The sequence below is a fragment of the Ylistrum balloti genome, unplaced genomic scaffold (genome assembly GCF_031769215.1).
Source record: "Ylistrum balloti isolate Yb309-2 unplaced genomic scaffold, AGI_CSIRO_Ybal_v1 Utg369950, whole genome shotgun sequence".
Classification (NCBI taxonomy): Eukaryota; Metazoa; Mollusca; class Bivalvia; order Pectinida; family Pectinidae; genus Ylistrum; species Ylistrum balloti.
The window spans coordinates 3,993-23,144 of NW_026782053.1; the positions used below are offsets into that span (position 1 = coordinate 3,993).

A 19,152-nucleotide genomic window follows, 5' to 3' on the forward strand; every position below is an offset into this window, starting at 1 on the left:
AAACAAGTTTTAATAGTTGTCCCATTTATAACTAGGAAAATTATGACATATGATCGAACTGATAGCTAACACCATTCACACATCATCAGCACTCTAGCGATAGTCACACTGACATACATGGGTATCTAGTAATGAAAGGTACCACCTTCACATGAGTGTTGACTGGTCAGTGTATTGTATAGCCCGGTTTAAGTCGGTCTAGTCACGGTTCACTGGATTCCAATCGAGAGTTACCTTTACCCTGGTTTTTCCATGTAATTCCCGGGGATAGGTAATCACAAACCATTCAAACGTCAGCACATTCTTATATGTATCGGGTACAGAAAACCTCAACTGTCCATATTCAGTACCTTTCAATCATAACGATTACACTAACGTCCAAGCTGTTTTCACAAGGAAATCTTCAGAGTGTAAAGAATGTAAATATAAGATTCCATCAGATGAAGATAATGCTGTTTCAAATTAGCTTTTTGTTTACCGAAACTTTCTTATCATGGTTTTGTTCAACATCGAATTTAAAACTACATGTTTGGTTTTGTTTTTATCTGAAAACTAAATCATCCATACATTCCATTAAATACACTGCGTGAAGTGTAATATCTTTTTTCCGATAAGTAAATAAACAAATAGATATATATATATTTACTGTTTTTTTTTTACTTTCAAACAAATTGGTGAGTGACCAATAACTATTTTTTTTCCAATTTTCTTTTAAATATTTCGAATAAATAAAATCATCACTTCTCTACGTGCCTGCATGGAGGTCATCGATAGTGTATATGTAAATTATTGGCTAATCGTAAAATGATTCACTAATGAAGATACAGAATATCTGTATACAATGAGGAAGAGTTAGACAGAAAAATACTGTCTATATCTCGAACTGGTTTATAACATTTGATCAACGCTTAATGTTGAATCGGGTGTTGGATTTTCGTACAACCGTCAGAGCTGCGATATAACCATTACAATTCTGGTATACAAAGCTTATTGTCAATATGTATGTATAGCACATGATCGGTATGTGTATACACATCATGAAAGAATAATCGATATGAAACCCTATTTAACGAGGTCAAACATTTATTGATTTTATCTGATATCACACATATTTTGCAATATATGCATGTATCTCCACTTTGTAAATTTCTCCGGAAAATACAGAGGAAAGCTGGATCATGTATATCTGAGTGACGAACTCTGAACGACAACACAAGTAAATAGTAACCATGTCTCCAATACACGAGCCATTTAAACTCACTTCATTGAATGGGTGTTCGATCTATACTAGGTCATACACCTACGTCACAAATGCCAGTTCTATTTACGTCTAAAAAAATCCCCTTAGTATAGAATCAGGGAAATCAGAAAGAGTCATGAATTCGGGTTTTTTGTACCAGATAGTTATATAAATGACGGGTAGCACTAACTTGGTCATACAGCTCGGCTGGTACGGACCAAGAAAGAACTTGTAGCCTTCAATTTATCGCTGAAACCACAATCAGTAAATCTTGCAGGTACATTCTCTAAAGGTAACTATTTATATCACAAGTTGTGATTTAAAGTGAACCAAAGAGAAATCAAATCAGAAATATTTTTAGATATAAAACCAAATTGTAAACCATTGTTTGACAGTAAGAAGTAACACATTTCAATATATGCAACACTTAATGTAAATTAGACCTATGTAGCTATGGATAAAACATATAGTTGATAATTAAAATTCACATTGATATAGTACTGATGTTAGTTTATCAACGTGTGAAATAGACCTAACAAAGCCTCAATCTGATTATGATATTATTGATAAGATTTTGCTTATTTCTTAAATGAAAGACATGCAAGAACGGTGATGTACCATGTTAACGTCATTTTACAACCAAAAATTTTCTAAAATTTACGTATGAATTTAATTAAGTATACGATATTTATTATAAGTTACATATAATTATATGATCTGTTTATTTTCAGATAGAAAAGATGGAGCACACATTCTGGAGAACTTTGCGTCTGAAAGAAATCACGGTGAATGACAACAACGTCACTTTGTACAATCAAGCTAATATAAAATTGCTGCAAAGTAACCAATCTATAGTTCATCATGGCATTGTTACAGAGGAACATTTTACAACTACAGCGTCAACCGTTGTCAATGTTCTGGTAACTCTCATCAGTGCGTTCATTATCTATTTCCTCACTAAGAAATTATCACAAGAAAAAAGGTCTTCCAATCAGAAGGAAAATCAGGATGAAGAGACGGATCCAACCTCCTGCGCAGTCAGTTACCCGGCCAATGAGGATGATGTCTCCATTCTGTCCAGGTTAACCTATAACTGGGTACAACCCCTTCTGATGAAGGACAGTAAAACGACCAGTCTGTCGTCTGAAGACATGTTTAAAATGCCAAACAGTCTTAACGTAAAGAAAGTACAGGAGGAGTTTTCCAAAAAACTGAAACCAGGAGTGAATATTGGTATGAAAACAGACAAGAAGAACCCGACCTTACTTAGTGCATTATACAAAGCCTACGGACTAGAATACTTTCTTCTTTGTGGTCTTCTAGAGTTGGTAGCGCACCTGATTAATTTCACAGGTCCTATCTCACTTGGTTTATTGTTGTCATTTTTCGAAAATGGTGACGAGCCATCACACACCGGATATCGCTATGCCTTCCTGTTGTTCTTGTCGAGTTTTGGAAAAGCTCTGCTAGACAGCAAATTTCATTTCACCCGTATGCATGTCTTTTTCAAAGTGAGAATTTCGATTATGACAGCTATTTATAAGAAAGCCTTGCGTATAAGCACCGTGTCTTTATCGAAATTCAGTACTGGTGAGATTGTCAATTTTCTCGGGACTGATACTGATAGAATGATGGGCTTCTGTCATTGTTTCCATGCTTTATGGAGTCTACCTTTCGAAACCATTATATGTATGTATATTCTGTATCAACTGGTTGGAATTGCAATGTTGGGAGGACTAGTTGTTGCCCTGATTCTCGTTCCCATAAACAAGATCATATCAACGAAACAAATTGCACTAGGCAAAGTGCTAATGGAACAGAAAGACAAGAGAACGAAGGTATGTATTATTCCAATCTATAGATTTTTAAAAAGATAAAAAATCGATTCCTTGGATTGTAATCTTGACTCGGATAGGTGTTTCATATCCAAATTTATTTTGGTTTTGATAACCTTTCATTCTCAGATCGACAGCAATATCATTGATATATATTGATGCATAATTAGTATGATTTTTGCTTCCATAGTTGATGAACGAGGTGCTTGGCGGAATAAAGATCATCAAACTTTACACCTGGGAAGACCACTTTCAAAAGATGATTAATGAACTTCGTGACGCTGAGTTGCAGATCATTAAACGAAGAAAAGTAATTGGAGCCATAACTGGATACTTGTGGACTCTGACTCCGATCTTTATGACCGTACTGACATTCAGCTCCTACTCAATGATGGGAAATACCCTGTCCGCTTCAAAGGTAAAAACCATAGAATATAAATTCTCTGCTGTTACATTTGAAATTGTTTGGAAATATTCAACTTTATATCTAAAGCTCGAAGATGTTTGGAATGTTAAGTTACCAATGTTCTCTACTTTTGTGAATTTTTACAGATGTTTGCAAGTCTGGCATTGTTTCTAAAACTCCTTGGATCACTTAATCATCTCCCTTGGGTATTCAATGGCATAATGGAAGCCGTCATTTCACTTGGAAGGATAGAGAAATTCGTGGCATTGGAAGATATTGACCTTGATGCTTATTACGAAACAATGAAAGGTAAAATTTAATGTTAATGCAGATGAAACGGTACTAAGTAGCTATACGCGATTAGAAAGTTGTTATGATTTAACATTGATATATCTGATTTTGATGTAATTCTTTGATTACAGAATCGAGGAAATGCGACAGTGTGATTTCGGTAAATACTGGACGATTTACTTGGGAAGGAGAGAAGGTGGATAACACTGATTCAAACGAAAACGAGATAAAACTAAAATGCGAGTCAGGGGAGACAACCAGTAAATCAGGAACACTTTGTCTTCGGGATATTACCGTTGACATTACTCAAGTGAGTAGCAAATATTGATCAATATAAGTCTAGCCGAAATAAAGAGTAATTTATATCATTTTTTTAATTTTATCAACACAAAATTAAATTTCAACAAACATTTATTTCATTAATAGGGTCAATTCATAGGAGTGATTGGCAAGGTTGGCTCTGGTAAAAGTTCCTTCCTCAACGCTATACTTGCCGAAATGGCTCGGAAAGAAGGCGAAATCTCTGTGTCTAATCTGAAAAACGGGTTTGCTTTGGCGGATCAGGAACCTTGGATACAACAGGCATCTGTCCGAGACAACATTATCTTTGGCAGTCCGTATAACGCGGGAAAATACGCCGAGGTTGTTGACGCCGCATCTCTTAAAAAAGATATCGAGGTTTGTATGAACAATGTAAATAAATAATACTTTTGCGTTTGTTATCAACCAATTGTATTGTTCTATGAAATGGACGATGCAACAACTGCAGAAATATCAACACGCTCTTGATTTACTCTTTTAGATGTTACCAGCTGGAGATAAGACGGAAGTTGGTGAGAATGGCGTAACACTAAGCGGAGGTCAGAAAGCTCGACTTGCTCTAGCTAGGGCATTATATCAGGTAAACACTGTTTGTTATTATTTACTGTTATAATACTCATTGTAACATTCAGAAATAGATAAAGCCAATTTGTAACGTTGTTATACTTTTTCGGTGATGTATTATTATTCTAAGGCGATGAAACAAACTCATTGTCAATTTGTACATGTATAACTTGATATCTTACTCTTACAGGATAAAGATGTGTACCTTCTCGATGACCCTTTAGCAGCCGTCGACGCTCACGTGGCACAACAAATGTATGACAAATGCATCATGGGATTACTAAAGCACAAGACCAGAATCCTTTGCACACATCACACTCAATTCCTTGGTGAAGCAGATCTAGTCATAGCCATGGATGACGGAATAATTTCAAAAATGGGTAAGTCAAGATACAAGTTGTGATTTGTCAATGAGTAAAAAAGTGCATTGGAAAAAACCCATTTCATATCGATATGTTAAAATCCAATCAATCCCTAATTTTCAGTTGAATCAGTATTACGAATAATTGTTATGATCAAGTCTCAGTAGAAGATGATGTCTTTTCTAGGTCCTCCGAATGAGATACTCCCCGATGTAAAATTTGCTGGACGTAAATCATCTGATAAGGAAAACGAGGATGTGACAGACAACAACAGTAACGAAAAGGACGGTAAACTGGGAGATGAGACAAAGGAAACTGGGGAAGTGAAGTTAGGAGTGTATAAAGCGTATTTGACAGCACTCGGTAAATGGCTTGCCCTGGCAATGATCATGACTGTCGTATGCATGCAAGGTAAGTTGATGCTGCATAATTTGAAGGAAATATATGAGAATAAGATTCACAGAATGTGTCTTACTATAAACTGCTATATACAATTGTGTTGATAGAAAATATGCTAGTAAATGAATGAAATACAACTTTTGTGTTGGTCTCCATTTCAGTGTCGGAGTTGATGAAGGACTGGTGGCTGACACATTGGGTTTCTAGTTCTAAATTAGACGATACCAATACTTCGGACTCCGGATATCTCTGTTTCCATGACAACATGTCCTCACCAAGAAGGTATTGACTGCTTTTCAATTGACAGCTAAAGATACAAATATCTAAGGAAACAAAACGACTGACATTTTACAGAAATATATGATTGTTTTTATAACTGTGTCTTTTTTCTTCTAAAATGGTTAATATTTGTTTCAGTTTTGATCAACGTTTTGATTCCGTGCCTCAAGAAACATCCAGACATTCCAGTCTTCTTTACTACATGGTGGTTTACGCCTGTCTCTCCGCTGTTTATGCTCTTTTCTCTTTGGCCAGAGAAATTCTCTTTGCCTATAGTGGAATGAGTGTTGCTAAGACCATACACAGTAACCTTCTCAACACTATTCTGAAGGTAAGAGACCATTGATTAAAGAATAAAGCATAAAGCAAATGTGAGCAGTAAGTCAAAATTTGTTGTCTTTTTCAATGTGTTTCGTGAATTGTTTATCTAATTGTTTTTGTGATTTGTGTTTGTAGGCGCCCATGTCCTTCTATGATGTGACTCCTGTAGGCCGAATTCTCAACAGATTTTCGTCAGACATGGGAACAATAGACGACTCCATAAGTCACATGGTTATGGTGGTTCTGAGTCAAGTTTTTGAAGTTGTTGGAACAATAGCAATGGTGTGTTACGGAATGCCTTGGTTCATAGTTTTGCTGTTGCCCCTGGGTGCCATCTACTATCGGCTGCAGGTAAAGTAGATTGATTATTTAAAAGATCAATAATATTCTCTATTCATTGCATTTTTTCTGAGTCTAATGTTAACGGTTTTTCGGGGACAATTCGTAAATGACTCTTGCAACGTCATGCTACAAATTTTGTAAATTTTGTTTATCTTTTGATAATCAATTTTCAATTAACATTCAAACTAATGTCAATAAATGTTTACAGGAGAGATACCGTCACACATCTCGCGAAGTCAGACGAATTTCAAGCCTTAACCGCTCTCCCATCTTCTCCCACTTCTCGGAGACGGTGTCGGGATTGGTCACTATTCGAGCATTTCGGGAATCCGAAAGGTCAGTCTACTTATCGACATGAAATCAGAATTTTATTTAGATTTTTTTTATTAATGGCTGGCAGTAGTACAAAATATTCATCGAAAAAGGCATTTATTTGTATTCATATATATTTGAACTTAATTAAGAATTGTGATTTCAATAGAATGTAATCTCGAAACGTAACTTTGATTTCATTTACACAGTGTGAAATATTTGGAATGTATTAAAATGATAATATTCTTACAGATTTACAGACCAACATATAAACCACATAGACAACTGGTTAAAAACTCACTATACAGCCCATAACATAGGGATGTGGCTATGGCTTCGAACGCAGTTGGTTGGAATCGTCATGGTGACCGGAATTGCAACGATGGCTGTTATCCAACACAACTTTCATGGTATTGATCCAGGTAGGAATTCTTATATTTCACTTTTGTCCATATGTTTAGTTCACGAAATATGAGAAGAGATATCAGAATTAAAAATTGAAAACAATTTCAGTAAAGAGTTTTTTTTTTTTAATTTGTATTACAAAGCATCTTTGATATAATCAATAATCAATTCTATATTACAGGAGTAGTTGGACTGGCCATTTCCTACATTTTGTCATTATCTGGCCTTTTAAATGGAATGGTCAACTGCGTGACAGAGACAGAGAAACAAATGGTCAGTCTGGAGAGAGTTTATCAATACATAGAAGACACACCCTGTGAGAAATGGGACGGAACACAGGTAAAAACATATAAAAAAAAGAGCAATCGTTTTGGGGAATGATGACGAACTTAAATAAGTATTATATATATATAGCTTGTTATCACATTAATCAAATATTGATATGCAAACCATTTAATTACCGTATTTACCGTACTTACAGCCTTCTCCTTCCTGGCCTGCTGCTGGAGTTCTCAGCTATAGTGACGTCTTCATGAAATATCGGGAAGGCTTACCTAATGTCCTCAAAGGCCTCACGTTCACCACACGTCATGCTGAGAAGATTGGAATTGTGGGACGGACAGGGTCCGGGAAGTCAAGTCTCTTCCAGACACTGTTCCGTACTGTAGAGATAAACTCTGGTGATATTACCATTGATGGAGTGAATATACAGCAACTGGAGCTCAAAGACGTCAGGTAAATACCAATATAATTATCATAATACATGTAGTTGTCATTTTATTTGTCGTTTCTATAAACACAGCGTGAAGTAACTGACATTTTGTTTTTGATTAATCGATAGATAATGAAGCAAAGCTTAATTCTTCGTCAGTATTTGATATCAACGAAAATACTTTCAGGCGTCATCTGGCTGTGATTCCTCAAGACCCATTCCTCTTTAGTGGTACCGTCAGGCAGAATCTCGACCCCACGTCTTGTTACAGTGACGAGGAACTGTGGGGTGTCCTTGACAGATGTCATCTCCGCCTACCTGTAGACAGACTGGGAGGTCTCGAGGGAGAGGTGGGAGAGAAAGGACGACATTTTTCTGTAGGACAGAAACAACTCATGTGTCTGGCGAGGGCACTTCTAACTAAGGCCAAGGTAAGACATAAGTTAAGACCCATATTATGTATTGGACTTCGTTTACTTGGTAATAGTAAGAATATCAGGAACAAATAATAATTCAAAACTGAGTACGGCTTGTAGATAAAGTACTTATAAGTTACATTCGTATGGATTTGAATAGAAATATAAACAATTGATGAATATATTTCATTCCATTCCATTCCAGGTGTTGTGTATAGATGAAGCTACGGCCAGTGTAGACCTGGAGACAGACAAATTAATACAAGAAACAATCCGCCAGGAGTTTGTGGAGAGCACAGTGTTGACCATTGCCCATAGAATCAACACCATAATGGACAGTGACAGGGTGTTGGTGATGGACCAGGGTCAAGTGGCTGAACTGGACTCTCCAGAAAATCTTCTCAAAAATCCACAATCTCAGTTCTACCAGTTAGTTCACGGAAAACCATCCGAGGAATAAAAACTGATTCTTACGTTTGGAACAATACCGATTCGGGGTGTTTAATATTAGATTTCAATCATGCCTATTTATTTTTCTCTTAATTAGTGTCCGTTTACTGTTGCAAAATATCACTTAGCGAAATGAGCATATGCATCGATACTACCGAATTCACATATTCTTATCAAACATTCACGGTTTTTTTTTTCTAAAAATATCGGGTAATTTACTGCAAGTTAGGACATGAAATGTTCAACATTGAAATACGAACACGTGTTCTTACTTTTTCTTGCTACAAAATGTGTGCAATATAAACTGTTTTATTCAATATTGATATGTGTTCAGATATTCGTTTATAGATGATTTTTTTCTCTCTTGTGGGTATGACATTGAAATTATATAAATAAATATTTAAATTTTGTTTGTATATGATATAGAGTACTGATAAATAATATATATTGTTTATTATCGTAGGATATTTATTAATATCAATTATGACATATTAAATACAGCTATAAATTGTGTTTTTATGTATCGGATTTATGTATTGCATGTTTGGTAAAATTTGATCTGATATTGGTTGAGTATGCATGAAAGCACAAGGGAGTATCTTGTTTTGTATTAATGAATGGGTAGGTTGTTGATATCATTCAACATGTATATAAAGATGCTATGGAGGAGGTTATATGACTATGGTTATGTATCTAAAGATGATGTTATAATATACAAATGAAATAGGGTTTGTTTTAGAAAGTAAGGTGAGCAAGAATCGATATATCAAATATTTTTTGTGCATGTTTTCGATTTCCACATCACATCTCATTTAATAAAAATTGTCCGAATTAAACATTTTCGTATTCTATATATTTGCCTGTAAAAAATCATAGTTTATTAACATAAAAGAGACAAAACATCAGCATTTATATAACGGTACAATATACCGTTGTTCTTTACTAAGTAGGTATATGACTCCAATACAAACCATTTGTGCTTTACCAATACCTTGGTAGTAAGTAGTATTAAGTTACCAGCAGAACGCAGAATCACAATACACGGAGTACCCGAAACACTAAAATTAGATATCACCTATAAATATTTGATAAGCAAAGTAAAGGATCTTTGTTATAATTTTACCATATCATAATTATTTGAAGACAAATTCTAAAAACAAAATTTAAACTATCACATCACAGAAAAAAGTGTGTTTCGTTCTTAAAAAATGTATCCACCAGGTTTGAACTATCAACTTTACAAAAAGCTGTATGTTAAGCGTGATGATTCTGATTTGAAAACTGCAATGATCATCACTGTATAAACGATGTACACCTAATCATGCGCGATGCTCTCAAGTATTCCTCGAGTCTTCGTTGTTGATTGCAAGGTGGGTTCCGACGTTGCAGCGTGTTTTGTTTCTCCTTTGTCGTTTCGATTAAGCTAAGTGTATGATTATATGTACAAAAACAGCAAGAAAATACCAACAAGTGATCACAATCCAAACTCTATTTCTATCAAACTATTGGTAAAATATGAGCAAAAGAAATTTTTTTACACGAAATCTGGTACAAAGAGATTAGTACCAGGTGTTCAGGAGGAGGAAGCGTCTTCTGCTTCACCACTGTGTAAATCTTGGCCAATAGAAGTAAATTATGTTACTTTCTCAAAAGAGAACTAGATATACAACAACGGGAGCAACATCAAATCAAACGAGCAAATACACGGCTAGTTTAATATCGCACAAAGACAGAAGGATATCGTGCTCTGAAATCAGGATATTGGGAACAGGCAATTGAATATCTAATCAACTATGATATTTCAACTCAAAATGTTTGGAATGCAGGATGTTGATATCCATAAATGGAAAAGTGGAATAAGAAATTGAAATTATCCAGAGGTCATAAATTTATCTGAAAGCGAAATTAAAAGACCTTGAAAGGTCTTTAAAATCTGTTTTGACAAGCTTTCTATTAATTCAGCCTCGTATGAAATAGATATCAGCCAACGTTCGAGCATAGTTAGTTCCTGTAAGCAAATAATCTGCTGGAAGATTTTTCCACCATACTCCATGAAGATAATGTCAGTCAAAAATGCGATCATATTCATGATATCATTCTCCGTATAGTTCTTCTTAAATTTGGTCATATTTTCACGAAATACGTTTCTTTACAGTTCACAACCTTGCATGTGCAACAATTACTGACCAATAATACCGTAATTCTGGATAAGTCTTGGTACATTTAAAGGTAAACTGCGGATATGTTTACGTCATAATATAAGTACATTTGATAGGATAATCAGTAGAACTAAACACAATTATTGTATCTTGTATGAATCATAAATTAGTTTAATATATAATTCATAGTATGAAATATGATACTACTGCGACTTTTTTTTACTTTTGTTCAACAGCTTTCTCAATAAGAAGGAAGCCAGGATATCTGCAATGCTGTAAATATGTTCAAGGATTTGGTATTGTAAAGTTAAGGAAGGCATATATTACTTTGTGATGAACAGGGAGCCAAGGCAAGCGACCCATAATTGACCAAGTTGGCAAGGACATTAATAGCTTATGAAACTTCATACTAATGCTTAATTTAGATATGATGCATGTCAGTCATTACCTTTAAATGATCTTGTGAGCTTATCATGGATTGAGCTTTTTGCTATAACTATTAGTAACATATTGGATAAAGATATAGAGAGTTATATAAACAATGTCCTATATTTTGTCACTCTGGAACTCATAAGCCACCATTGACGTTTGCCACTTGAGAACAACGAATTAAAGCTGATTAACCTGCTTAAGTTGTGTATAAATATATAAGTACACCTTTGTTTGACAGGTAACAATGCTGGGTCTGAAGATCAGAGACCAACGGTTGCCAAAATTACCATGTAACATGTCCTCATGTTATTACACAATCAATTTCAAGTTAAAATGGAAATCAGTTAAGATGATAAATTATTCAATTTTTAATTTTGAGCATCATTAATTTTAACTGTTGTATCTTATCACATATATATGTGATCATAGGAAAAACGAATCTTATCGAGTTTTACCAGGCGCATCATTTGTATTAGAATATTGAAACGAATCGGAATAAAATCAAAGTTAAGAAGAGTTTTTATGATGATATGGTCAGAAAGTAAACAAAAAAAATGGTCTCAAGATTGAAATACAAGTAAGCCATTGGAAACAACACGTTTCAAAGTAAATTCAGACAGTTCAAAGATAACAAGAAAACAGTGTTTCTTAAGACACTTTCCTTAAAGAGATAAACATGGTGGTTTCTTTTAACAATTACACTACATTTAATGGAACCATACAGTTAAAGTAATTTATAGAAATTACTAACTAGCAAATGTATGAATAAATAAATAGCCGTTATCTATAAACATATCTATATATCTATCAAAACCCCTAGTGAGAGTTGTAAAATTCATCTACAAATTGTATTATATCTGTTCTACAGATAAATGTACTATTTTTTAAAATGACCTTATCTATGTATGTTAAAGATCTGAAACATATAAACATTTATAATATAGATTTATCTGGTGTTCAAATAAAATGTATCAGATCTGATCCTGATAAACATTTTTAATAAAGTGTTTGTATAAAGGTTTTGGATTTTTTTCTGTTCAAAAACCAATTTTACATAACAAACATTAACTAGTTGAAATTAAACTAAACATCACCACAGAAACACCGTAATTGATATATCTATTTTATCTGATTTAACACACCAGAATTTTAAAACGTATTTTGGAGTCCAAGAAGAGGATATTTTGTTTTTCTTGAGACCGTTTGATATAAAAGACATTTAATATTGTATATCAACCAAGTCAAGATACTGTTCGTATTTCTGAAGAAACTTTACCAGTTTACGCATAACCGTGATATTTACATATTTGTTTACTATAGCAGGTCACGATCATCGATTTCCCCAGTACAATGTGACAATTGAAAAGATAATAAATACAGATAGGATAACATAGAAAAACCATATGCAGAATGTATCCAGAATGTGTACCACCTCTTTCCACGTCATCGTGTCCATTACTGCTACCTTTGCAGCTTCTTCCATCTGAGCTTCTCTCTGTTCTTTCTTATTTGAAGATTTTGAGTCTGTGTTTTCTGGACATACTTCAATGATTCTTCTTTTGGGTGATAATTGACAGTTGAGAATTCTCATCATCCTGACCACCCACCGAGGCACCGGTAAGTGCTCGTCTTTATGGTACATTCGGAGTTGGAAGATGTTGATTGATGCGATAATGCCACTTGTAACAAAGACGGCAATTATATAGTAGGACAGTCTGGACATGTTGTCCGAGTTGGCTGGAAGGACAGAATTGATAATAGTGATAAAAACGGTGAAGGTGAGAAATACGGTCAGACTAAATCCAACACGTTCTCCTGAGTCGCATGGCAGCACGAATACCAGAGGATTCATCATCAACAGCAAGTAGATCGGTATCATTGTGTTGACAATGTGAAAAGCCGGAAGTCGTGAAATCGTCAAATTAAAGAAGACAAAAGAGTATGGACCGGGCGTTTGTACATCGGTTGAAGATTTATCCAGGGACCACTCTCCGTTGGTTTCATAAAAGTCTAAATTTACTGCTGGGTTATTTGATTTTAGCGTAACTTCTTGATATGTATAACCCCATGCTGCTAATTGTATAGCACATGTCTGAATATCAAACGGGAAATATGACACATCCGGGCTACACTTGATATCAAGGAAGCTCCCAGGCGACCATGTGATTGCACCATGGTAATCTATTTCCACCTGAAGATCTGAGTTGCTGATGGCCTTAAATTTATCTGATGCTTTTATGTTGTAGAGCTTAGGCAGCCATATATTATCTTGTCCCATTTTTATGCTGGTCAGGTTACCGTATAAAGTAGGATCCCAACCTATGGATATGTCTTTCCAATCAATTTTAAATGCTGCAAGAACATTCAAAGTTCCGGACACTTCATCGAAATCCTTTATGGATAGAAGATGCATATCAACAGCCACATCTAAATGTTCAGTCTGATCGTTAACTGGTCGGACCTCTTTGTTGTATCCATTAGTTATGTCGCTTAAGAGATTTTTCGTATCTGAAACTGTAGCGGCTTCCATCTTAGAAACCAAGCATATTATCACAGCACAGGATAGAAGGATGCGAATCATGATTTCTATGGAAATTGGATTTACCAGGCTTCTAGCTCTACAAACAAGCACTGGAATGACTGGTCATGTCCTAAATGTTACCCCTTCTAAATCTCTGCTATACTGACGTCACGAAGTCATTATTGAACCGAAATAAATCTTAATCCGCTATGGACCTGAACTAAACTCAAACAATAACATTAAACCGTATAAAGACAACCAACACTACGGATGGCGTCTTTATGCTAATTCAATTTACATTTTCGAATCCAAATAAGTAATTGAACGCTTTCATATATACAAAAATAGACTTAACGCTTTGGCATTGAGACCTAACCGATTACAAGAAGAGAATATGTTGTAGGGGATTGTATCTTATTCAATCTAAGCGTTTATGTGATACGCACATGCAGAACATGGTAAAATATGGAATTATTACATTCAACCAACACATATGCTAGCTAATTCACTCGCCATACAATAGTAAAGAACAACTTCCTTACATAAAGACTTCTGTTCATCTTTTGCACACACACACACAATGCTAAATAGAAACATCCTATGCCCAGGACAATCCGATGTAAGCATGTCAGTTAACAAGATGACGATCTCCGTCTCCTTCAGCTACATCAATATTGCTAGGCAACAAAGAAAGACATTGTTGTAGTCTTGGGCAAACTAAGTTATAATTTTGAGACACCGAAGCGAAAAACGCACAGGATGAAAATTAGATCGACATGTCCTTTCAATCAATTCGACACAGCAAGATCATGTACGAGCAAGACTAGAATAGGTAGCATCCATTCAAAGTGCAAGGGAAATAAGACCAGTGTACCAGGTGAGAGGGAATCATCCTCTTCATCGACAAAATACATAATTCATGTGAATATACATGTATATGTAAATCATGAAATACCAGGTTCTCGAAAAACATCAAGAAAATACCAACATGGCAACATAATCATAATTCCAACTCAAATTCCATAAAATTAGGGCTAAACATGAAAACAGACGATTTACACGGAGACTGTTGAAAAAGTAGAAGGAGAATAAGACCAGGTGCTCAGGAAGGGTACACGTCTTCTGCTTCATCGACGACATCTGCCATGTAAACCTCGGTCAATCCAAGTAAGTAATGTCACGTTCTCAAATAGAAAAAAGGTAAGCAACAAAGGAACCAACAGGCAAAATAAAGAGTATCAAATACGTCCAGCGTCGTGTCACACAAAGTAATAGAATATTTCTCTATGAGATCACTATGTCGGTCATAAAACTTCTCCATAATTTTCATCAACCAGCATCTTTTGAACCCTTGTATTACGGTTTTGTCATTCAGTTGACGACTTCGTGAAATAACAATATTTTTGATGATAACAAAACCAGTAGCTATGCTTACCATTGTCCAAGGATCAAACCCATCTGACACCTTATCGATAAGGAAAACAGAATACATCACTAAACATTTCCCTCGTCTTCATCAACAATCATAATCAAAGTGAAAAGCTGTGTTGTATATTTTTTTCTGACAGCTGCCAACATTTACCACTAAAATCATGATATCGAGAAAAAGCTATTGAATGTCCGATTATGAAAATGAACAAAAATGTTTCTATCTTGAAACGATGAATTAACAAAAGGCAAATCGTGTTTGATCGCTTATAGTTCAAATTTGTAAATACTGATCGAGGAAACAAAGTTTGCCGTGTTCTTAGCTTCAAGGTCTTGACCTATATTAGTTGGACATACGTTATATATTTCTTATGTGCCATGAATGGAGAAAGCTGACACAAGTTCAATAACACGTTCTGTAAGACCAGTACTTTGTATTATTTATTGCTGGTATGTTTTATTCAGCAGGGTATAAACAGCTGCAAATCTTAACCACCTTACACTTTATTCTGTTCATGACGCTGCAAATGTTGGTGTCAACAATGTACCTTTTATATTTTGTTGTATTCCGCAGCACCGGAAGGCAGCCGTATTTTAGCACGTGCATTAACTCGTCTTACACTTGAATATTGAATTTTAAACAGGAATAACTGTTGAGATAAGTTTGTTGTATTGAGAAAGTTTGTCTACGAAAATTCATGAAATGATGCTATATCCGTTGAATCCGTTGGAACTATATTTTCAGCGTAATGTGTCGTAATTGAGGCTGCATTTTGGCTCGTAACAGAAAGAAAAAAAAGCGGGTTTCTGAAGGATTTACAAGATGTGGTTTAAGGGAAACAAATTTTGATCTAGTATGAAATTATTGAAGCTAATGAAATTTTGTTTTAAAACTCATTTAAACAACACAGTTATTTCTTAAGCTAATTCCCGATCTGTATATTTGTTTTGCCCACCGTAAGGACGTGAGACCTAAGAGTCCACAATGTAACTTATTCATCTAATCCAGGGTGAACAAAGGAAGCGTAAGAGATTTCATTTGTTAACTTCAGCTGAACACATTTGACAGCTACGGAGAAAATATTGAATTAAATTAGATTGACTTAATGTAGGAGAAGGGAAACTACTAATTAGTCTTTATATATCTATATATATAATTACATTTCAGGAAAATAGCTTGATGTGTAAATCTTTGGTCCTGCTATACTTGTAGGCAGGGTAAACAATTCTCGGTAAAATATGTACAGATAATATTGAATAATACTTTTTGAGTTTATTATCATACACTGACAGCATTTCGTGTTAAAAACACTGATAGTTAGTTATCTGCGACGTGGCCATTTTTTTTAAAATTCTATATGTTATTGTCTTCAAAACAACACTAGCAAATAAATATATGAAGCATTTAACATGTAATCAAATGAACGCATGATCTAAAGATAGAAAACAGTCACATAAATGAGAAAACAACTGTAACTTTTACAAAGTTCACGAAGAAAATAAATATTGACCATCCAATTAGATAGGCTTATACTGACTTTGATAAGGTGAATAATACAACTGCAGTCGAAATAGCATTATCGTGTCACAGTTTCGTGGTGGACTTCGGTAGGGTATCTCCGTCTGCCAGTCAGATCGTAGTATGCTATATCAGTAACTGTTCCAGATACTGAAGTCTATGAGACTTATCACTGGGATCCCAGCTGTGTGAGAGTTATCCATCCCTATAATACACACGAATCAATAGAAAAAAAACAAGATAGAAAGAGGAAAGTGAAACAAAGTGAAAGCGATTAAAAAAAAACAAAATATAAAAAAAAACAAAAAAAAAAAAAAACAAAAAAAAAAAAAAAAAAAAAAAAAAAAAAAAAAAAAAAAAAAAAAAAAAAAAAAAACAAAAAAAAAAAAAAAAAAAAAAAACAAAAAAATACACATGAATCTATATTTGATATAATTTTGTAAATTGATATATTTACACGATAAAAACTTTTGCTATATGTATTAACACACCATTAAATAAAAACTAACATAAAAGTTATGCCAGTGTATCTGTGTGATTATAAATAAATCCATGTTATCAACTGGCGCCTTCAATGAGATTTCACATCAATGAGATTTCACAAAATCGAACATCCGGTAACGAAATGAAGAAAATCGAAATCGGCGTAATCTGATACATAGACAGAGAAGGAAAAGTACAACCCTCTTTTTCAAAATCATCATGGTCAGGTTTAGATACTGTACGAGTTATACATGTATAACGTCAGGTTTATTATGCGTTTTGAGTCATTGCAACTGTTGATAATAATACATTGGTTGACTGGCATGCAGGGTAAAGTTGAAGCCCTGATTATAATATGTAATACGATCAATAGGAGAGCTAATCTCTCACCAAGTCGAGGGATTACAGAAAAGACACTAAAGACGTATATTTTCCCGTTTACTATGAGATATGAATATCAAAAAGAGATGTATGCCTAATATTTATTAAAAGGTATCATTAATCAGTGTCTCGATTCGTCTTTCTAGTACGTAAAGAAAACGGAAAAGTAGTTCTAGAAACCAAATCACAAAACAATGCAATATCGTTTCAGATGATAATAGTTTAAAATTTATACTGTGATATTATTCCGTCTGTTATAAATAATCAATCAACAGGCATGGATTGTAATTACAAAAAAAATGTAAAAATACATACATGCAAACATGGGTGCTGGAGAGGTATAGAAGAGGGTCCACAAATATGAAAATTAGAGACACTATAGGATCTTTATGCCTGATCTTCCAACCACAGGACGAACACTGAAACTACATCAATACCTGGTACAGCAGCATTACCTTTTTTGATTATCCCTTCGATTTGACCAACTGACAGACGGTACATAGAGGTATTGGAATGGCGATGGAACATGGAATCAACCAACCGATGACGCGAGTATACTCCGGGTATTCGTTAGAGCCATACTTTGGTGCCCGGTACGTGACGAAGCTGATTAAGAACGGCAGGTAAAAATTAAAACAACAGATAAAAATGCCACATCGTCTACATCAAATTATCACGAAAGATATTATACCGTTATACATGAAAAATAGTTTTCTCTTTTGTTCATTTTTTTCAGTGATAATAAAAACTTCTTGTCTTGTCCTCGGGAACATGCTTTGGTAAAAAAAAATCTTATACCGTTGTTGTTACAGACACATGACGTCATCCCCTGTGTACGCTGTCTAGTACTGGTACATATACATTAAACTTTGAATATTTACCAGGTGATAGGAACAATTGTTCACGAGAAAAGTTTAGGGAAAACATACGACCGACACTTATTCATCTTTCGTGGTCTGTAATGATAATGTGTTGATAGTACAACAATGTCCCTTGCTCCTTAAATAGAAATTATTGTCAGGTAATGATAATGACATCGTTTCAATTAGGACACACTAAGGTCTATATCAATAGCTTTGACATCCTCTTGCCTTGCCAATTCTGAAAGGCAAATGCAGTTAGATTTTATTATCTAATAAAAACGGTTATGAGCTAATTCTCTTGATCTCGGGTGAAAAGACAAATACACACGGAATAAAGTATTCTAGTGTGGTTTTTATTTATTTATTTATTTATTTATTTATTTATTTTTGTAACCAAAACTTCGCAATTATGCTACCATATTTCAAAAGAATACGTTTCAGAAGCAAGTCGGGTGTTAAGGCTTACTTAGCTGACGGAGTAAATATGGCACAAGTGGTACACGATACAGATGTGACAGTTATGATATCAGAAAAGATTCGTGTGTCAATGTTTTTGTAGGTCATATCATTTCTCTTGTTAAAATGATATACTTCATAGTTTTGTTTAATTTTTTTTCTTCGTGAAATTACAATATTATATCATTAAACAAACGATCGAAAAAATATTCTTAGGAAAAGAAAAAGAAAAAATGTCAGGCATTTAAAAGTTGT

General features: G+C 34.5%; 2 protein-coding genes across 2 annotated transcripts; one reads left to right on the forward strand and one right to left on the reverse strand.

The window, feature by feature from the left end:
* Nucleotides 1–1,980: 1,980 nt before the first annotated feature.
* On the forward strand, nucleotides 1,981–8,665 carry LOC132547371 (ATP-binding cassette sub-family C member 10-like). Its single transcript, XM_060211131.1, has 17 exons — nucleotides 1,981–3,078; nucleotides 3,266–3,493; nucleotides 3,628–3,790; nucleotides 3,904–4,082; nucleotides 4,199–4,450; nucleotides 4,575–4,673; nucleotides 4,848–5,037; nucleotides 5,206–5,430; nucleotides 5,580–5,700; nucleotides 5,836–6,028; nucleotides 6,154–6,369; nucleotides 6,569–6,696; nucleotides 6,925–7,094; nucleotides 7,259–7,416; nucleotides 7,559–7,812; nucleotides 7,977–8,220; nucleotides 8,411–8,665. The coding sequence occupies exons 1-17, from the start codon at nucleotides 1,981–1,983 to the stop codon at nucleotides 8,663–8,665; spliced, it is 4,173 nt and encodes a 1,390-aa protein (XP_060067114.1).
* A 3,911-nt stretch (nucleotides 8,666–12,576) lies between these two features.
* Nucleotides 12,577–13,827, reverse strand: LOC132547372 (acetylcholine receptor subunit alpha-1-B-like). The gene has a single exon (XM_060211132.1). The coding sequence runs from the start codon at nucleotides 13,825–13,827 to the stop codon at nucleotides 12,577–12,579; it is 1,251 nt and encodes a 416-aa protein (XP_060067115.1).
* Nucleotides 13,828–19,152: the final 5,325 nt, after the last annotated feature.